At 48.5% G+C, this 16,710-nt stretch overlaps 1 protein-coding gene across 13 annotated transcripts in view; it reads left to right on the forward strand.

The window, feature by feature from the left end:
• kiaa1109 (KIAA1109 ortholog) overlaps window positions 1-16,710 on the forward strand; it is a 53,371-nt gene that overhangs the window by 14,923 nt on the left and 21,738 nt on the right. For 12 of the 13 annotated variants that reach the window (XM_047018457.1, XM_047018462.1, XM_047018461.1 and 9 more), the window contains exons 23-50: window positions 1,697-1,825; window positions 2,299-2,418; window positions 2,672-3,000; window positions 4,323-4,576; window positions 4,706-4,952; window positions 5,141-5,632; window positions 5,901-6,174; window positions 6,510-6,647; window positions 6,792-6,862; window positions 7,051-7,221; window positions 7,456-7,576; window positions 7,731-7,880; window positions 8,315-8,442; window positions 8,654-8,856; window positions 9,189-9,386; window positions 9,559-9,773; window positions 10,087-10,238; window positions 10,955-11,105; window positions 11,206-11,358; window positions 11,649-11,889; window positions 12,093-12,241; window positions 12,428-12,653; window positions 13,197-13,358; window positions 13,468-13,643; window positions 14,270-14,445; window positions 14,991-15,573; window positions 15,715-15,913; window positions 16,436-16,699. In XM_047018457.1, coding sequence (XP_046874413.1) covers window positions 1,697-1,825; window positions 2,299-2,418; window positions 2,672-3,000; window positions 4,323-4,576; window positions 4,706-4,952; window positions 5,141-5,632; window positions 5,901-6,174; window positions 6,510-6,647; window positions 6,792-6,862; window positions 7,051-7,221; window positions 7,456-7,576; window positions 7,731-7,880; window positions 8,315-8,442; window positions 8,654-8,856; window positions 9,189-9,386; window positions 9,559-9,773; window positions 10,087-10,238; window positions 10,955-11,105; window positions 11,206-11,358; window positions 11,649-11,889; window positions 12,093-12,241; window positions 12,428-12,653; window positions 13,197-13,358; window positions 13,468-13,643; window positions 14,270-14,445; window positions 14,991-15,573; window positions 15,715-15,913; window positions 16,436-16,699 — 5,872 coding nt within the window. The remainder of the gene's footprint in view (window positions 1-1,696; window positions 1,826-2,298; window positions 2,419-2,671; window positions 3,001-4,322; window positions 4,577-4,705; window positions 4,953-5,140; window positions 5,633-5,900; window positions 6,175-6,509; window positions 6,648-6,791; window positions 6,863-7,050; window positions 7,222-7,455; window positions 7,577-7,730; window positions 7,881-8,314; window positions 8,443-8,653; window positions 8,857-9,188; window positions 9,387-9,558; window positions 9,774-10,086; window positions 10,239-10,954; window positions 11,106-11,205; window positions 11,359-11,648; window positions 11,890-12,092; window positions 12,242-12,427; window positions 12,654-13,196; window positions 13,359-13,467; window positions 13,644-14,269; window positions 14,446-14,990; window positions 15,574-15,714; window positions 15,914-16,435; window positions 16,700-16,710) is intronic. The other variant, XM_047018460.1, reaches the window with a different exon arrangement.

Below are 16,710 nucleotides of genomic sequence, written 5' to 3' on the forward strand. Positions count from 1 at the left end.
TGTTCATGATCACAAGAACAGAGTCTTTAGCTTCAACTCAGTATGAAAACAACAAGCCGACATGTTACATGAGATCCCTATAACGTTTGCACTCGACAAAGAGAGGAGCAGGAATGCACAATATGATATTTAATCTATGAGGGCAAACATTTAATAATGCAAAATGAAGACTCATTCAATTTAGCCAGGTGCATAAGAGACCACCATCATATGTTATTAAGTCAATATTAATATCAATACCTACTTAATATATTTTATTAATTAATTAATGTATTAAAAAGAGGTGTAATAGAATGAATAATAAAACAGTGACATTTAATGCAGTCAGAAAATACACAGTTTGAGTTGATCTGCAGGAATTTGAATTTGACAGTTCTTAGCAGTCACAGCTTTCAAGCTTACACACTACAATGGAGCTCATGCTATGTTAAGTTTGGAATGTATTACCATGTTGAATATAATTGTTCACGTTCAATTTAACTTGAAAATGATCAAATATTAAATAGCCTACATATCTAGTTTCTAGCAACTATAGCTTATTCAGTTATTTTTCTTTTTTTCTTAGGTTTTTCCTTTCGTATTAGAATATTGGTTTAGCTTTATTTAGGATGTAATTTGTGGAATGTAAAAAATGTATTCTCATTCAGATAGTAAAACGCCTGTTTAATCAGACCACTATTGATTATTTATGCCTGCAAATGACATTGAAAATACTGTATGTTCAGAATTCCCTGTTATCGGTAATTTCTGTTCATTCTCCAAAATTGTCATGGAAAGATTCCACCTTCTAAAAAGGACAAGAATATTTGAACATTTCCCTCCTGCCTAGCATTGAATACAGGCAGCGTGCTTCCCACGGTATCATAAATCCATGACTAAGTTCACAAGAACAGATTAGCTCTTTCCCTACTCTAACACCGTGTCGTAATTTAAGCTAAAAGGTTTTGTAAAATGGGTTTCAATTGCAATCTGTATGCATGAGTCTGTTGGAGCCTTTTAAATTGGCAAAATACTGTTTGTCTTGCAAATCACATTAGAGATGCATTTAAACCTCATGCATACTAGTCTACCTATCATTATTTCCATGTGGCACTTAAAGGAAAAGCATATGGTCCACATCCTCCCTGCAGGATTGCTAACAATGGGCTCTGTGAAATAAAAGGTTAATTGGGGACACACACCATTACTTCTAGATTACTGTTGGAACACTGAGACCATAATATAGGCTACTTTCAAATAAGCTCCTCAATCACAACCCCTGCATTGTACCTGCAGATTACTTATTCAGGTTTGACTTTCCTCCTATCCAGCCTCCACAAGCACAATTAAATCTCAGTTCACGGTGTTCGAAAAAGAACATATGAATATTAATGAACATGTATTGGGAGTATTTGTCTTTTTGAGATGGGTTACAGTACTCCTGCCGTGCCTGTGTTTGTGCCAGAGGTCGTGTCTTAGTTATGTCAAAGCTGTCTCGTGTGTGTTTACAACCACGGTGCCATAGGTGTGCGTGTGTGTGTGCTTTGAGTCTTAAACAGCAAACCGTGTCTGGGAAAGATATACATGGAAATGATTTCTGTGCGGTCTACACTTGCCTCATTGGCATGTCCAGTGTTGTCAAGTGAATGCGTTTTAAAACCTATTTCCCATATGAGGTTTGTGTGAGCGACTCTGAATGCGTGCGTGTGTCCCCCAGCTGGCCAGCGTGATGGAGTGGGGAGAGACCTACGTCTTCCACGTGGTGTCCAGGGAGTTCCAGCTAGAACAGCCCAAACCATCGGTCATCTGCCAACACGGCGTGGACCGCCGGGCGTGCGACTCAAAGGTACGCCTCGCACGGAACGCGTCCAGTTCAGCCGTGACGATGAACGTGGCCGCGTTCATCGTGCTGCCGTCGTTCACTGAAGCGTTCCTTCCCGCAGATCGTGTTTTGGACCGGGGAGGAATCTGTGTAGGTTTGTGCTTATGCACATCTGAATGAGCAAAACGGGTCATGTTCACTATACCTCGGTATCTGATTAATGTTCTGACCACATGTGTGTGTGTGGGTGAAGTTTATTCATGCATATACTCTGATGAGCTAAAACATAGTGACCACCGGCCTAATATGCTGTTGGTGTCTCGTATGCTGCCAAAACAGTGACACGGTAGAACTGCCGGTTTGGGCATAGTTGGGCAAAATGTGACGTGGTTTCTCTTAGCACAGTCATGACAGTGCATTTATCTACGTGGGAGACTACCGATGCTGTGTGATGCCAGTGGAGTCCTACATGCTCAACGGTCCTCTGTCTGTTCTAGATGGCCTGTTTACCAGGCAACTGTCGGACGTCAGAGGAGCTCAAGTACACCATGACGCGCCTCGCTGTCGACGGAGCAGACCTATTTATAGTAGAGTACGGCTGTGCAGCCAACATCAAGGTAAAAGCTCGAAAACTTGGTATCAGTCATTTCAATTGAGGTGTGGCGGAAGTCGCAACGTTACGAATGCCTACCGGCTTGATCTTAATGAATACGAGAAAAACACATAGCCGGGTTGTTTCGATGAAGACAATCCCAACCCCTCACAAAAATGAACCACATTTACACCCCAACTAACTGTCACAAAGCAAACTGACACCTGGCATATAGAAATGCCTTACCCTCCTGTTCTGCACCCCTCCTTCCTCCCAAGACGGGTGCAATCCGGCTCGCCAACTGCAACCTGCACAACCAGGCGGTCGGAGAGGGCATCAGTGCAGTCGTGCAGGACGTCCACGTCTACCAGTACATCGAGCAGCAGCAGCAGCCGCCCCAGCAGCAGATGGATGGAGCCCGCCTTGGCCCTGGAGGTCAGGGGTCGGGGCCAGGCCAGCCCCCCGTGCTGCGCCGCTCCTACTGGCTGGAGGCAGGCTCGGTCAACTTTGCCCTCATCACGGCAGACGTGGCGCTGGCCGCTGACCACCCCGCCAAGCACGAGGTGCAGAGGAAGTTTCTGGAGCTGCACGACGCCCAATGGAAAAGGTACATCCCTATTCAATGCTGAGCAGTCCGTTTAGAGAGGGAAGGATTCAATTTGATCTCCTATTACAATTGTATGGTTGTTGGCATAGATGGTTAGTCATAAATGTGCTCTTACGACATTTACTGCGTACTCTGGTTGGGGTTCCATTATTTTGATCTCTTACTTACCCAAAAGTGCTGTGTTGACGATGTAGGTAATCACTGTCCATTGCAATACCATACCTAGCTCCAAATAACTCTTGTTCTTAGTGTTCTGATATGGCTTTATACTAAAGAAGCTACTGCACATAATTCCCCAGTCTTTATCCACTGGCAGATTTAATGCCAGAGGACTGAGAGCTGAAGGTGTGTCATGACTTAGTAGACTCTAGCACAGGGGTGTCAAATCCTGGTCTTAAGGGGCCGCTGTCCTGTATGTTGGACGTTTCCCTGATCCAGCAAACCTGAGGCCTGTTCCATAAAGCAAGTTTAACGAATAAGCCAGATTTATGTCGGTTAGTCGGACTCATTTCTAATTCATTCGGTTCCATAAAGCTAGCTCAACGTAGTTCGAACTCGGTTACTATGGCAACTTAGGCTGCGAAACTAGTCTGGTCAGGGTTAGACTAACTGTCAGGCTTAGCGTGACTTGGTGCTTAACCAGACGTTCCTGTATCAGTGACCCTAACGGGAAAATGATGATTTACCACGTATATTCTCATTTTCTTGTTCTCATCGGTTCAATAGAATAAACATTGATAGAAAGACAACTTAAATAGCCTACATAGCTACATTTAGCCTAATGCATTAAACAATGATGAACGATGCTTTGATAGGCTACATGATAGCCGTTAAATGTATGGATGTTAGTTTGAGATTTCAAATGTTTAGGCATCAGGCATAGGCTATATCTCAATCTAAATTATCCGAGAATAATTATCATAGCAATATAATTGTTAACAGTAGCCTACAATTGCAAACAAACCTAAATCCACCCTCCATTTCCCCGACACAAAAACCATGTTAAAATGTTAGGCTACTGGATAATGTATTGAGTAATAGTAAAGTTATTCAAGTCTGGTTTAGGACTTTAAGTCTAGCTTTTTTGAGCGGCCTTTATGGAACAGGCCCCTGATTCGAATGAATGGTCGTTGTCAGGCTTCCACAACAACCCATTCAATTGAATCAGGTCTGTTGGAGCAGGGAAACGTCTAAAACCAGGATTTGACACCCCTGCCCGTCTAGCAAATGCAAATGAACAACTATCTCTAAAATTCAATTTTTGGAACGAAAAACGTGTTTTTGTTGACTCGCTCTGCCTCGACTCTCTCTTTTCATCTCAGGTTATGGTTCCTGTGGCCTGAGGACGGTGCTGCTAAGAACAAGCGCAGCAGGAACAGGTGTGGCTGTCTGGGGGGTTGCAGGTTCTTTGGAGGCACCAATGCTGGCCTGGACTTCTTCAGACTGGAGGAGATGACCCCCTCCTCCAGCTCCGCCTTCTCATCCTCCAGTACCGATACTGACATGTGCTACGGCCAATCGCTGTTGCAGCCTGGCGAGTGGATCATCACCAAAGAGTTGCCCAAACTCGGTGAGGGTATGGAATTGTTGTATTTTGAAGTCTCAAGGTTTGAACGGATTTGAGTTGAGAAAATATGGTTGAAGTCTTTCTTATTAGTTGTGTGATTTCTCAGCTGTATTAACACATATTCTGGTCATCCCTTAGGTAAGGGGGGAGGGTTGAAGAAGGAAAACTGCTCTCCAGTTCTCCCTGGTCCCCCACCTGAGCTGCCGGAAAGGCGAGGTCAGCACTTAAGCTTGCAAGTGCCTCTGCGCTCCCAGAGTTCAGCCTCTTCCTCCGAGGAAAATAGTTCCTCCAGTGCAGTGCTGCCCCTACTGGCTGGAGAGAGGGACAGCCCGTCTCCCAGCACTGAGGAAATCATGTTCCCTGTGAAAGGCAAGAGCACTGCAGAGTGAGTCATGTTTTGGCATTCAAAGGAATTTGCTTCACCACTTTTATTATTTCACTAACTTTGACAGCCTTAACATGCATGCAGGTTTTATATCACCCATATCGTCCTTCTCTACCGACAACAATTACATTGTTACACACGCACTCTGTATCGCACACCTCATCGTTTGCAATTTTTACGTCTCTCAGCACTCTCGGAGAGGTTCCAGAAGGTTCCCCGATATCCCCCAACAGCACCCAGGAACGCTCCTCCCTCCGGTCCCCCCTCCGCTCCCCCCTCAAACGGCAGTCCTCCGTCCAGTCTGGAAGGCTGGGCAGCACCAAGAGCTTATCCGCCGCCGTTTTCACCGACAAGCCGCCCCCAGCACTCTCTGGCGGCGTCCAGTTTAGCAGCGAGGTCTCGCGTAGCGACGAGAATGTCCTGGACTCGCCGCGCCAGCGTCGAAGCTACGGCTCTTTCCCGTTCACGCCGTCGGCAGACTCCAACACCTTCCACCAGTACCGCTCGGCTGACTCCAGTATGTCCGTGGCGGACAGCGAGGCCTACTTTTCCGCCGCGGAGGACTTTGAGCCAATCAGCAGTGCCGATGAAGGTCCGGGGACTTACCCAGGCCGTAAGAAGAAGAGGAGGCAGCAAATGCAACAGCCCCAGCAGCAGCCCTATCACATGGAGAACTACAGGTTGGTGGTTGGCCACACCGTGGAAATGCACAATACACTTGTGTGACATCATTTAGCCTTTTTATCCCTCTGAGGTACACCAACTTTGCTCTTTTCAAGTGTGACTTTAGACACTAATTTTGACCGTCTTAAATGAAACCCCTAACTTTTTGATAGGACACCTGGCACATTGGTTCCTCAGTGTTTTCTTATGTCGATTAAATCAAATTCATCACTAACGAATGACAACATTTCAATTAAAACCCCCGTTTGACCTGGCGTCCCCCAGCCGCAGCTCCATCTACCACAGCGTGGAGGGACCGCTCACCTACGTGCTGAACGGCGAGCTCATCACCGAGCCACGGCCGCTGCCCATGCCGCCCGTCCTCCCCCCGCTGCCCGGCCAGCCCATGCCCAGGCACACCTCGCAGGCCTCCTTCATGTCAGCGCTGGCCATGGAGGAGGAGGGCTCTGTCGAGGCGGAGAAGACCGCCGAGCCGGGCCTGGTGACGCGACAGCCGCACGTCATGGCCTGCTACCAGAGCTACATGGCCCACTACCAGGTGAGGCGGCGGCAAACGCTCCGTTATGGATGATGCTTCATCAGGGGTGTTCACAATTGTTGATGTAATAAGGGGTGTTCATACCTTTTTCTGTTCATTTGTAAGGAATGTCTAAGTCCTACAGCAATAAGAAACTAAGGACAAAGAAGTGAAAGTGTGTTTTGTATGGTGACATTGCAGGGATCTAAAGCAAAACAAATCTAAAGCTTTTAATTGTTTATATTTACATTGTCGGTGATAATGATATGTAATGCTTTTCATTACATATTTCGACCCTTTTCAATCAAACCAGATTGGATTCGTGTTATTGAACATGTCGATCTTCCTTAAATTAGGTGTCCAATTGGTCCGTCAAGCAGCCGACCAATAAGAGGACGTCCAAGTCCTCTCTGCACCGCCCCCTGGACCTTGACACACCTACCAGCGAGGAGAGCTCTGCATCTTTTGATCAACTTTCCGTTCCTAGTTTTAAGGTACTTCCTGCTGTCCAAGATAAGGGGTGCCTGGCATGTTGTAGGACTTACTTTGATGCACATACAAAAAGATTTATTGTACACTTTCAGTGTTTCCCCGCTGGGGGAATGACTATTTTACCATTCTTTATTCTTGTTTCACAGGTAGTTAAACCAGGTCTGTCCGCTAGTTCTCTACTAGACAGAGGAGTTCAACTCATGGGAGATACAAACTGGTATTGCTTTTTTTTTCCCTCACTCATTCTCTTTGCATTTTGGAGGTAAAAAAGGCTTCATATGCCAACCTTATACGTGATACTGGGTAAATTCAATTCGACATATAGGCCTACGCTCGAGGAAAAGTAGGGTTAGTGTATTTCCATTGAACAGCATCCATTTTCATGATGTACCGTGTGTGTGTCAGCCCCCCATACACCCCCCTGGATAAGAAGGCCATGGAGCACACTGATGACACCACCACGGACGACTGGACACCAGAACAGCCTCTCGCCCAGACCAGGACCACTGCTATCGTGGAGGTGAAGGGCGCCATCAACGTAGTGCTCACTCCTCTGGTGGCTGAAGCACTGGACAGGTTTGTCTTTACTCATGTTACCATCAGGAATTTGCGTTAACAGTGCTGTTTGACATCCGTTGAAAAGGTGCCATTTCCATGGACGACTGGTATCAAAAATGGCTTACAGTCTACCAGCTTGTTACACTTTTTTTTTTTTTTTTTTCTTTCTCAAACTCAACTCAACAACGACATCATTGTCCAAACTATTTTCTTTTGCTCAGTAACATTTCCAGCGTTTTCCCTTCTCCCCAGGTACATTGAGTCCATGGTCCACTATGCCAGCATCCGCCACCCTGCTTCCATTTTGGACGACCTGCACGGAAAAGTCCTGAACGAAGCCTACCAGATCAGCAAGTCTACTGTAACCGAGTCTGTAAGTTCACCTCCAACAATCAACACTTTTATTTGATTCGTAAACATTGTGCGAGGCAAACCTCACTTCCTGTTTTTGCATTTTAGAGCAGCTGGAAATCAAGACTGCATGCCGATGTTCTTTCTCTCTGTCCTGTTTTCCCTGACACGCGTAGAGCACAGCCAAGCAGGAGCACAAGCTGTCCAAGACCGAGGCTACCACCCCGGGGTTAGGCAACACTCAGCCAGGCCAGACTGACCTGTCCGTCAAGCCACCAGACAACGTGAAGATCAAGGGACTCCAAGCCAATGTGTCCATCCCCAAGGTGAATGGAAGCAATGCTCGAACACAGTTAACTCTTGACACCGATTGGAGGTTTGGTAGGGTCAAAGATACCATTCCAGAATAAGAGAGTCTTGCCTGTGAATTGGGGGAGTTAGTGCACCAAGGAGACTGGAATATTTAGAGACCCAATAGTTTGGTTTTGGGTAAAGTTAGCTTTCTTCAATGTGGATAAAATACACTGTTACTGCTGACAGTTGAACTGAACTTGAGGCACCGCATTGCTTTTAAGCAGAAGTTCACACATTGTGAATCATTGCCGTACATGGGGCTGCTGTTTGTGTTAAATGTGAACTACAGTTCATTCAGCTTATCCGGTGGCACACAGTCAAAGAAATGATTTGAAGAGGACCAATGTTTTCCTTTTTTATGATGAAGATGCAAAAGTTGTAACGTCTCTTGTCTTTCCCCCCCCAGGTGAACCTGTGTCTCCTCCAGGCCTCTGTAGAAGAGGGCTCTCCCTCCAGCTCCAGTAAGAATGTCACCCACGTCTCCCTGGTGGCCCTGTGCTTCGACAGGATCGCCACCCAGTTCCGTATGAACCGGTACGTCTGTTCTCCAGACCAGGTGGAAGCACACCTTCTCACAACTTTCTCACGACGCACCGTTTGAAACCATAGATGGGTAGAAGGATGGATGGAAGGCTAGTTAGAACTCGCTCAGACACACATACACACACACACTCGTACTCATCCCAAACATATCCCTCCGACACCCACGTCCCAACCCTCTGTTCTTCACCTCCCGTGCGCGTAGGGGCATCGTGGAGGAGAACCCCAACGCGGCAGAGCAGGGTCGCCCCTCCGTCATGTTTGAGAAGTACGCCTCGGCCACCAAGATGCAGCCGCAGTCGTCCGGCTCGCTGCGCTCTAACGCCGGCATAGAGAAGGGCAAGGAGATCGCTGCCCGGCTCAACATCCACCGCATCCACAGTCAGCTCCGAGGCTTGGACTCCACTGGTGGGTTTGATCTGGCTTTGGGTGTCACCGCACGGTGTACCTGTCCTCAGCCTCGCGCTTGGCGGTTTGACAGTTTTACACGGTTTGCAGATTTAGAGCAAAGACGAAACAAGCAAACGACAACTAAGCAAAGGGTTGTATATCTGGAATAAGGGGATTCATTTTTGCGTGCATTATTACCAGTTGCTCAGTATATGATGATGTACAACAAAGTATTTCACAAAATCTACCCGCACCTACCAGTGATAGTGTAAATATGTCCTTTCACTATAGGTAGGCCTCTATCAAACATCCATGTTGACGTTGGTTTTTCGACCTCCCTTTTCATCCAGACATAGGCACCTGTGCCATCACCGCCATCCCTTTTGAGAAGTCCAAGGTGCTGTTCAGCCTGGAGGAGATGGAGGAGTTTTCCCTGGTGGACGAGACTGAGATGCAGGCCTCAGCGGCAGAGCTGGCCCGCACAGCCTCTCTGGAGAAGTGGGGCTGGATCATGTTTGAGTGCGGCATCGAGAACCTCACCGTCAAAGGTGACGTTCATGCAGTCTCTTAACGGTTCGCTAACGTCCGAAGGGCTTTATTCTCGAGGGAAGGTTTTCCTAAAACGGTTGACGTGTTTATAGCGGGACACCCAACGAGGTGGCGTCGGAGGCGGGGGTCGGCGAACTGAATTAGAGCTGTCCGTTTTCTGTCTGCTCGTAGGCGGCCGCCAATCTGGCGCCGTGCTCTACAGCGCGTTTGGCGTGATGGGTCGCTCGGACGCCGGCGGCGCCAACACCGGCGTGTCCAAGTCCAACGGCTCGTCGGGCTCGCAGACCGGGAGCGGCTACAGCACGGACGTGTCGGACGACAACCTGCAGAACGACGCGGCCAGCCCCTCCTCAGACGCCAACGCCAACTCGGACTCGGAAGATCAGGTACGCTTCCGGAACGCAGTCTTTCAAAGTGACGCTAGGCCAAGTTAGAGGCACGAGAGGTCGATGCTGTTTTCCGTCAAAGGATCCATTTGGATGCATTCTTCAGATGTTCATATGAATCTCGTTAATAACGACGTGTCATGTCATGAATGTGTTTGCGATCAAACAATAATATCTGTTGAATGTTCATTTCTAAACCCATTTTGTTGGCCAGCTCCATTGACCAACGTCTAGGAATTCACTTTATAGACCTTTTAAGATCCCCCCTAAATGTGCCAAGTTTGATGCGTTTCCTTCTCCACCTCTCCTGTAGGATGAAGGAGTGGAGTCTGATGACCTGAAGAAGGATCTCCTCCTCATGCCCCCTCCCCCAGATTCCAGCAGTATGAAACTGACTATCAAGGAGATCTGGTTCAGTTTCGCTGCTCCGACCAATGTCCACTCTCCTTCCCAAGCCATCTCCAGGTACATTCAGAGCATGACAAGTGTTCAGAAGTATATGTCTGACTGTAAATACTAAACGGAAAAGTGCAAGAGGCGAATATGTGCACGAGTGAGCCTGCGGGGAGTCATTGACCATAAAAACATACAAGGACACAGGTGACACATTTTTGGCACGTTGAATTTCTGGCTCATGAGGGCCAGTGTTTATGGACAGTGTATGTTCCATTCTGCAAGTTTACTTGCTTCATCCACAGTTCACTTACTCACTGGACTGTCATAAGTCTGATTTAATACTCATCCCAATAACGTGCCCATTTACATCACGGTAAGGGCTCTCCAAGAGTTAAAGAAACATCCAGAATGCACAACGTCTTGGTGTGTGACTCGGTGTGTCCGTAGAGAATATTCCTGTTGAAGTCCGGCCCTTGTTGATGCTGATAGGGATGCTAGTCATCTAAAACCGTCCTGTGGTGCTATTTGTGGTGGACCTCTGCCCACTGGCCCTGAGCCTGAGTGGGTTTTGCTGTGGTGTTGGCAGGGTTCCAGACAGGGCAACTGAGTCCATGCTGGGGTACGCCTGGTCACAAAGACAACAAACGTGGACTTCAAAAGCATTTCCAATAGCAATGTTGAAATAACAAGAACTGTCGATGTTTTGAGTAGACTTTTAGGTACAGAGTATTTTAGTGTACATCTTTTTGAGGAAAACCTTTCTTTCCCCCCCCCCCTGTCATCAGGCAACTAAACCTCCTGAGCACTGCCACCCCTGCTATTGGAGCCTGGCTTGTCCCCATTGACCAGCTCAAATCTTCCCTCCGCAAGTTGGACATGGAGGGAACACTACGAGTGTGTGCAGTCATGGGCTGCATCATGACAGAAGCACTGGAGGTCAGCTTTGATTTAAACACACACACACACACACACGTGAAACATAAGAGGGTATTGATGAATCCTCGGCTTATTTTGGCTGCGTTTTCTTTCTCCCTAGAAAAAGAGCATCCACGTTCCCATCCGAAGCAAGTACAACAGGGTGACCAAGCGAGCGCGCTACCTCCACGAGAATCCCTCCTGCATGCTGTGCAACATCCTGTACCGCTACCTGCAGCAGGCCAACTACTCTGTCATCGAAGAGGCCACCATGGTGAGATAAAGCTCATATATGGTATCAAAAGTCTGATCCAATCTGCTCTCCTGCCCCACTCTCCTCCACTACTCCTGCTTGTCTAATAAGGTTGTAATTGAGAGTTCATAACGTTGGATAATTCCCATCAGTAATAGTTCATCAAGCAACAAGCAGGAACATTAAAATATATTAAAATGTTGCAGCCAGCACCACTGAGGTTTGACAAGGCATTTCTTTCCCCTTCAAAACTCCGGGTCATAGACTCAGCAACTCTTAACTCTGATCTAACCCCCCGCCCCCTCCTCCAGAACGATGGCCTGCCCGCCTTGGTGACCTTAAAGAAAGGTCTGGTGGCCCTGGCCAGGCAGTGGATGAAGTTCATCGTGGTGACCCAGGGCTTCAAGGCCATTGGCCTGATGAGGCCCAACCAGCTGCCCAAGCCCAAGGAGCCTCTGCCCAACCTGCCAGACCTGGGACAAGGCCTGGACAACGGGGCGGCCCTGCAGAGCGACACCAGTGCAGACGGGGCCGAGTTCGAGTTTGATGCGGGTATGTCCCGCTTTTGTGGCGGGAATAAAAGCAATTCACCAAGTCCAGAGTGTCTTTTAATGGCATCATTGTTGATGTAATGCCGACCCCGATTCATCACCCCCCTAACCCCCATTTCAATTACTAATGTTTAGTGAGCGATAAATAAAAAGCCTTGATGCAAATGTTATGTCTTTCATAAACGTTTTACTACTGTTCTCTAGCCACCGTAAGTGAACACACCATGCTGCTGGATGGAGCATGCAGTAAACCACCGCCCACGGCCGAAAAGTCTGGACCCGTCAGCGGTGTGGAGATAATGCGGAAGCTCTCTAAGTCTCACACGCACAATGAATCTGGACTCAAAATTAAGGTGTGTGTGTGTTTAAGTGGGGGGAAACTCGAAAGCTTTAATCTGCTTGCCTATATTGGCTACATAATAAATGTATTGCAGCACAAGGATTGTCTCCATTGAAATCTGTACAACACTGTCTGTTTGTGTGTCTCTGTGTCCACTGGCTGCTGTATCGGTGTGTGTGTGTTTTCTTCCTCCCCCCAGGGCTCCCACCCCTACCAGTCTCTGAGCTACACTAGCGGGGACACAGCTGCCGACTCCCCAGCCCACGTCAGCCGAGGGGCCCTGCCTGCCAAGGACAGTCCTCGGAAGGAGAGCCTGCTCAGCTATCTGACGGGCAGCTTTCCCAGCCTCCACAACCTGCTGGAAGGGACGCCGCAGAGAAACGAGCCCACCGCCAACGCAAAGAGCAACTCTCTCACACGCACAGGTGACGCATGCTAATGGTTTGCTTTTGAATACCATAAAAATATATACAATTAAAAAACATTGCACTCACTCGTGATAAAAACTCTGAAATGCAAACAGGCTTTTTGGGCTAACAGACTTTCACACCAGCAGGAATGCCCGGTGTTCTCACAACCGAACACTAAAAAGACAGACGTGTCTTGTTAGAATGTGATAAATCCCCCCCCCCCCCTCTGAACCGACAGAAAGATACTAACGACTAAATCCTGGCCTTTTGCTATCCTGTGGGTAGCATTTTTCTGCAGATCAGTGAAATCTAGTGTCAGGTTCATTGTAAAGCCAACAGGAGCTTGAAGATCATAGCCCTGTCTCTGCCCACAGCAGTTTCAAATTGCTCAGATATCTGAGGAAAATTGCCAGTGGGTTACTTGAAAGAGTGAGCGATGCGAGGGCAGTGCGCCCCAAAAGAGACCTCCAAGTGTGCCTGTTTCCCACAGATTGATCAGACGGAGGGAAACATTCACTCCAACTTGATCGACCTTTTCTCTCTCGCTCACCACTGTAGGAAACAGTCTCGGTACTGACATGCTGACAGAACACCCCCTGTTGTCTGAGCCGTCCTCCGTGAGTTTCTACAACTGGATGTCCAATGCCGTAGGCAACCGGGGCGTGGGCGTTACCCAGGAGTCCCCCGTCAACAGGTCCCAGCACAACAGCTTGCACACAGGTAAAGGCCGCGCCGTGTCAATATCGCATCGACGTTGCCGCCATTTCAACGAGAGCACAATTCAATACGATTCGTCCCTAAATGCCTTCTTTTCGTGTCACCCCGTCAGGCGTCACCTGTAACCTGCCCACCATCCCCTCTGCGTCGGACTTCAACACGGTGTTGTCCAGCGACCAGAACACGCTGGACGGCACCCACTCTCAGCACAGCACCAGCCAGGACGACATGGCCGACGTGGAGGAGGGGAATCAGTGTCCGGCAGCCGTCCAGCTGGCAGACGCACAGGTACGCTGAAGCAGAGCTTCAGGGACCCATGGGTAGTTTCTTGCTTGTACTGCCTGCGCATTCGATTGGCTCCGTGGAGTGGACCGCTGACATTTAAATCGATGGTCGGACTTTTTCGGACAGGAATGCTGCCCCAGGAGTAGAATGGCAACATAATAGCCACTTCTGTTTCAATTGATTACATTGTGGACTGCGGTTGGAGCTAGTATAAAGATGAATGTTTGAGTTTTTGTTGTAATAACGTCCCCATAGGACAAAGGAAGTTTTATTAATTGTTGTCAGTTATTCCTGCTTTTCTCTTTTTGCGTTTATTATGTCTAGTCTAGTATGATAGTTTTATGATGGTTAGATTTGAGTTGTTCTGAGGATGTCCTTACTTTCAATAAGGCATTGGCTTAAGTTGTTTTTGTGTTTCCATTCATCACCAGAATTAACTACCATACTTTGGGACCTTTATTCTATCTGACTGCCTGTGTATAAGGGTGTCCATTGAATATATGTTAAATATAGCTTTAAAACACATGATAAATGTAAGGCTGTCTTCTCTCTTCATGATCCTCTGTTTCTCTTTTCCTCTCCTTTTTCACCCACACCTTCTCTGCTTTCTTCGCCTTTTGCGCTGCCAGGTGGTGTTCAAGCCTCTTCTGAGTCACACAGGGATCCAGGCCCAAGACACGACTCCCCTCAGCTACAAGATGTACTTTGGAGAGCACCTCTCCTTCTCCGGCACTCTGGAGTGTCTCCGGGCAGACATTGTTGACTCCGACACATCCAAGGAGCGAAAGAACAAGCGCTTGAAAAGGTAACGGTTATTGGGAGTAGTTCATGACTGGAGGAATCAATTAATATTCACTGAGAGACAATGGGCCCTTTTAAGACAGTTGAGTTTAAAGGCAGGATAAGTTGTACGAAACTAGCGATTTTAGTTTGTTTGGAAGTTTCCAACCCAAAATATCCCACCCCCTCCCTTCTAAACCCATCCCCCTAAACACATGAACATGTCTGTGTTCTGTCAGGGGGAAGGAAGACGGGCAAGTAGCCCGTTCCGTCAATGCATTTGGTCAGAATTCTTTTGTCTGTTATTTTATGAAGAAATGTCATCTTTGCTTGAATGACCCACATAAAATAGTCAGTTTGTAGATCGTTAATGGAGGTACTGTAGATAGTGAAGTCATAAGCAGACAGGAATTGGAAATCATATAGACTGGAGTGGGAGATTTGCAGTGTCATTCTGCAAAATACAGTTCATGTACAAAGAGACGACTGCTAAACCCGTTTCTAGGCTCACCGCTGTATATAATTCGTCCGTTTCTGTCGTTCTCCCGCCCCACCATGTTGTCGGTGCAGAAAAGGCATGGTCAACCTCCCTCCGTTGGAGTTCAAGCCCGCCCTGCTCATCGAGACGTTCAGCCTGAACGCCGTCGTCATGGAGAACTCCACCAGCGCTCCGCCGGGCTCCGCGGCCGCCGCGCCCCTCTCCTTCCACGACCTCAACCGCCGCCATTACAACACGTTCCACTGCGACTTCACCATGGCGTGCCAGGCCATCAGCCAACGCGTGGACATGGCTCTGGTGCGCCTCATCCACCAGTTCAGCACCATGATCGACGACATCAAGGCCACGCAGACCGACATCAAGCTCAGCCGCTACACCGCCGGCTCGGCCTCGCCCACGCCCACCTTCAAGGCGCGCCCTTATCGGCACTTCAGGTCGTCGGACTTCAGCCGGAGTTCCAGGGGAAGCTTGAACGGGGCGGGGCGGAGCGGGACTACCCAGAAGAGCAAGAGGGGGATGGGGGGCGGAGAAGGAGGCCGAGGGGCGGGGGGAGGTTTGCCATCCAACGGCCCCCCGTCGGGGGCTGACACACTAGGGAGGAGGGAGCCAAGAGGAAGGACCTCTCTGGGACGCTCGGAGCGACGCACATCCAAGGTACGTTTGAAGGAATGTCGCCTGTGCACAGAAACAAAGCAAGGAGAAATAGTCCAATGAACGATTGTATTTATTGTGTGAAAGATCATCATTTTTCTGTGGTTCAGTCCTTTTTTAATTTATTTGCATCAATCCTCTCAGGTCTCGAGGAAGGGCTCACGGGATGTGGCGGACCACATGGCCATCCAGATGGACGACTCGGACTCCATCACGGTGTCGGAACAGAGCGAGCCTTCGGCCGAGTGCTGGCAGAATATGTACAAGCTGCTCAATTTCTACTCCCTCATCTCCGATCCCACCGGCATCTTGGAGAAGAGTTCCCCTGAGAACTGCCTCTCAGGTGCGGAAGTCTCGGGTTTGCTTCCCTCCCTCCTCTTTGCGTCCGTCCTTTTTACCTCCCGTCTGTCTTTGCCAGCTGGGAGAGCTTTGTGGGTCCAGCTATTTCAATGTCCAATTAAGGCAGATTGGAAGAAGCAAAATATGGGTCTTCTATATTTCTTCTCTCGTCAGAGACAAATTAAGCCTATTATGCCTGCCATGCACTGACTCACACAATTATCTTTAAATATCCACCCAATCTGGGATTTCAACTTTTACTGTGAATTTCTCATTCCAGTGCTATGACATTCATGTCTCTTACATGTAATCATTTAGCAGAGGCTCTTATCCTGAGCGACTTACAGCAAATACAGGAACATTCCCCCCGAGGAAAGTAGAGTGAAGTGCCTTGCCCAAGGACACAACGTCATTCCGCACGGCCGAGAATCGAACCAGCAACCTTCTGCTTAATAGCCCAATTCCCTTACCGCCCAGCCATCTTGACCCCCAGATGTCTCTTCCTTCCCTGTGCGTGTCCTGACAGATGGCGGACGCAGCCCGTCTGAGCCTCTGTGTCGCGTGATCTATGAGAACGAGCAGCAGGATCCCACCACCCCCAACAAGCCCTCCGGGGCCGGAGGGCGTCGGCGCAGCCTGGTGAGCTCCGAGCCACAGCACGTGACCCTGATCGTGTTTGGGATCGGCATGGTCAACCGCACCCACCTGGAGGCCGACATCGGGGGCCTCACCATGGAGGCGGAGCTGAAGAAGATCCACGGTAGTTTCACTCTCAAGGAGAAAATGAAAGGTGAGTCAGTT

The sequence above is a fragment of the Hypomesus transpacificus genome, chromosome 3 (assembly GCF_021917145.1).
Source record: "Hypomesus transpacificus isolate Combined female chromosome 3, fHypTra1, whole genome shotgun sequence".
Classification (NCBI taxonomy): Eukaryota; Metazoa; Chordata; class Actinopteri; order Osmeriformes; family Osmeridae; genus Hypomesus; species Hypomesus transpacificus.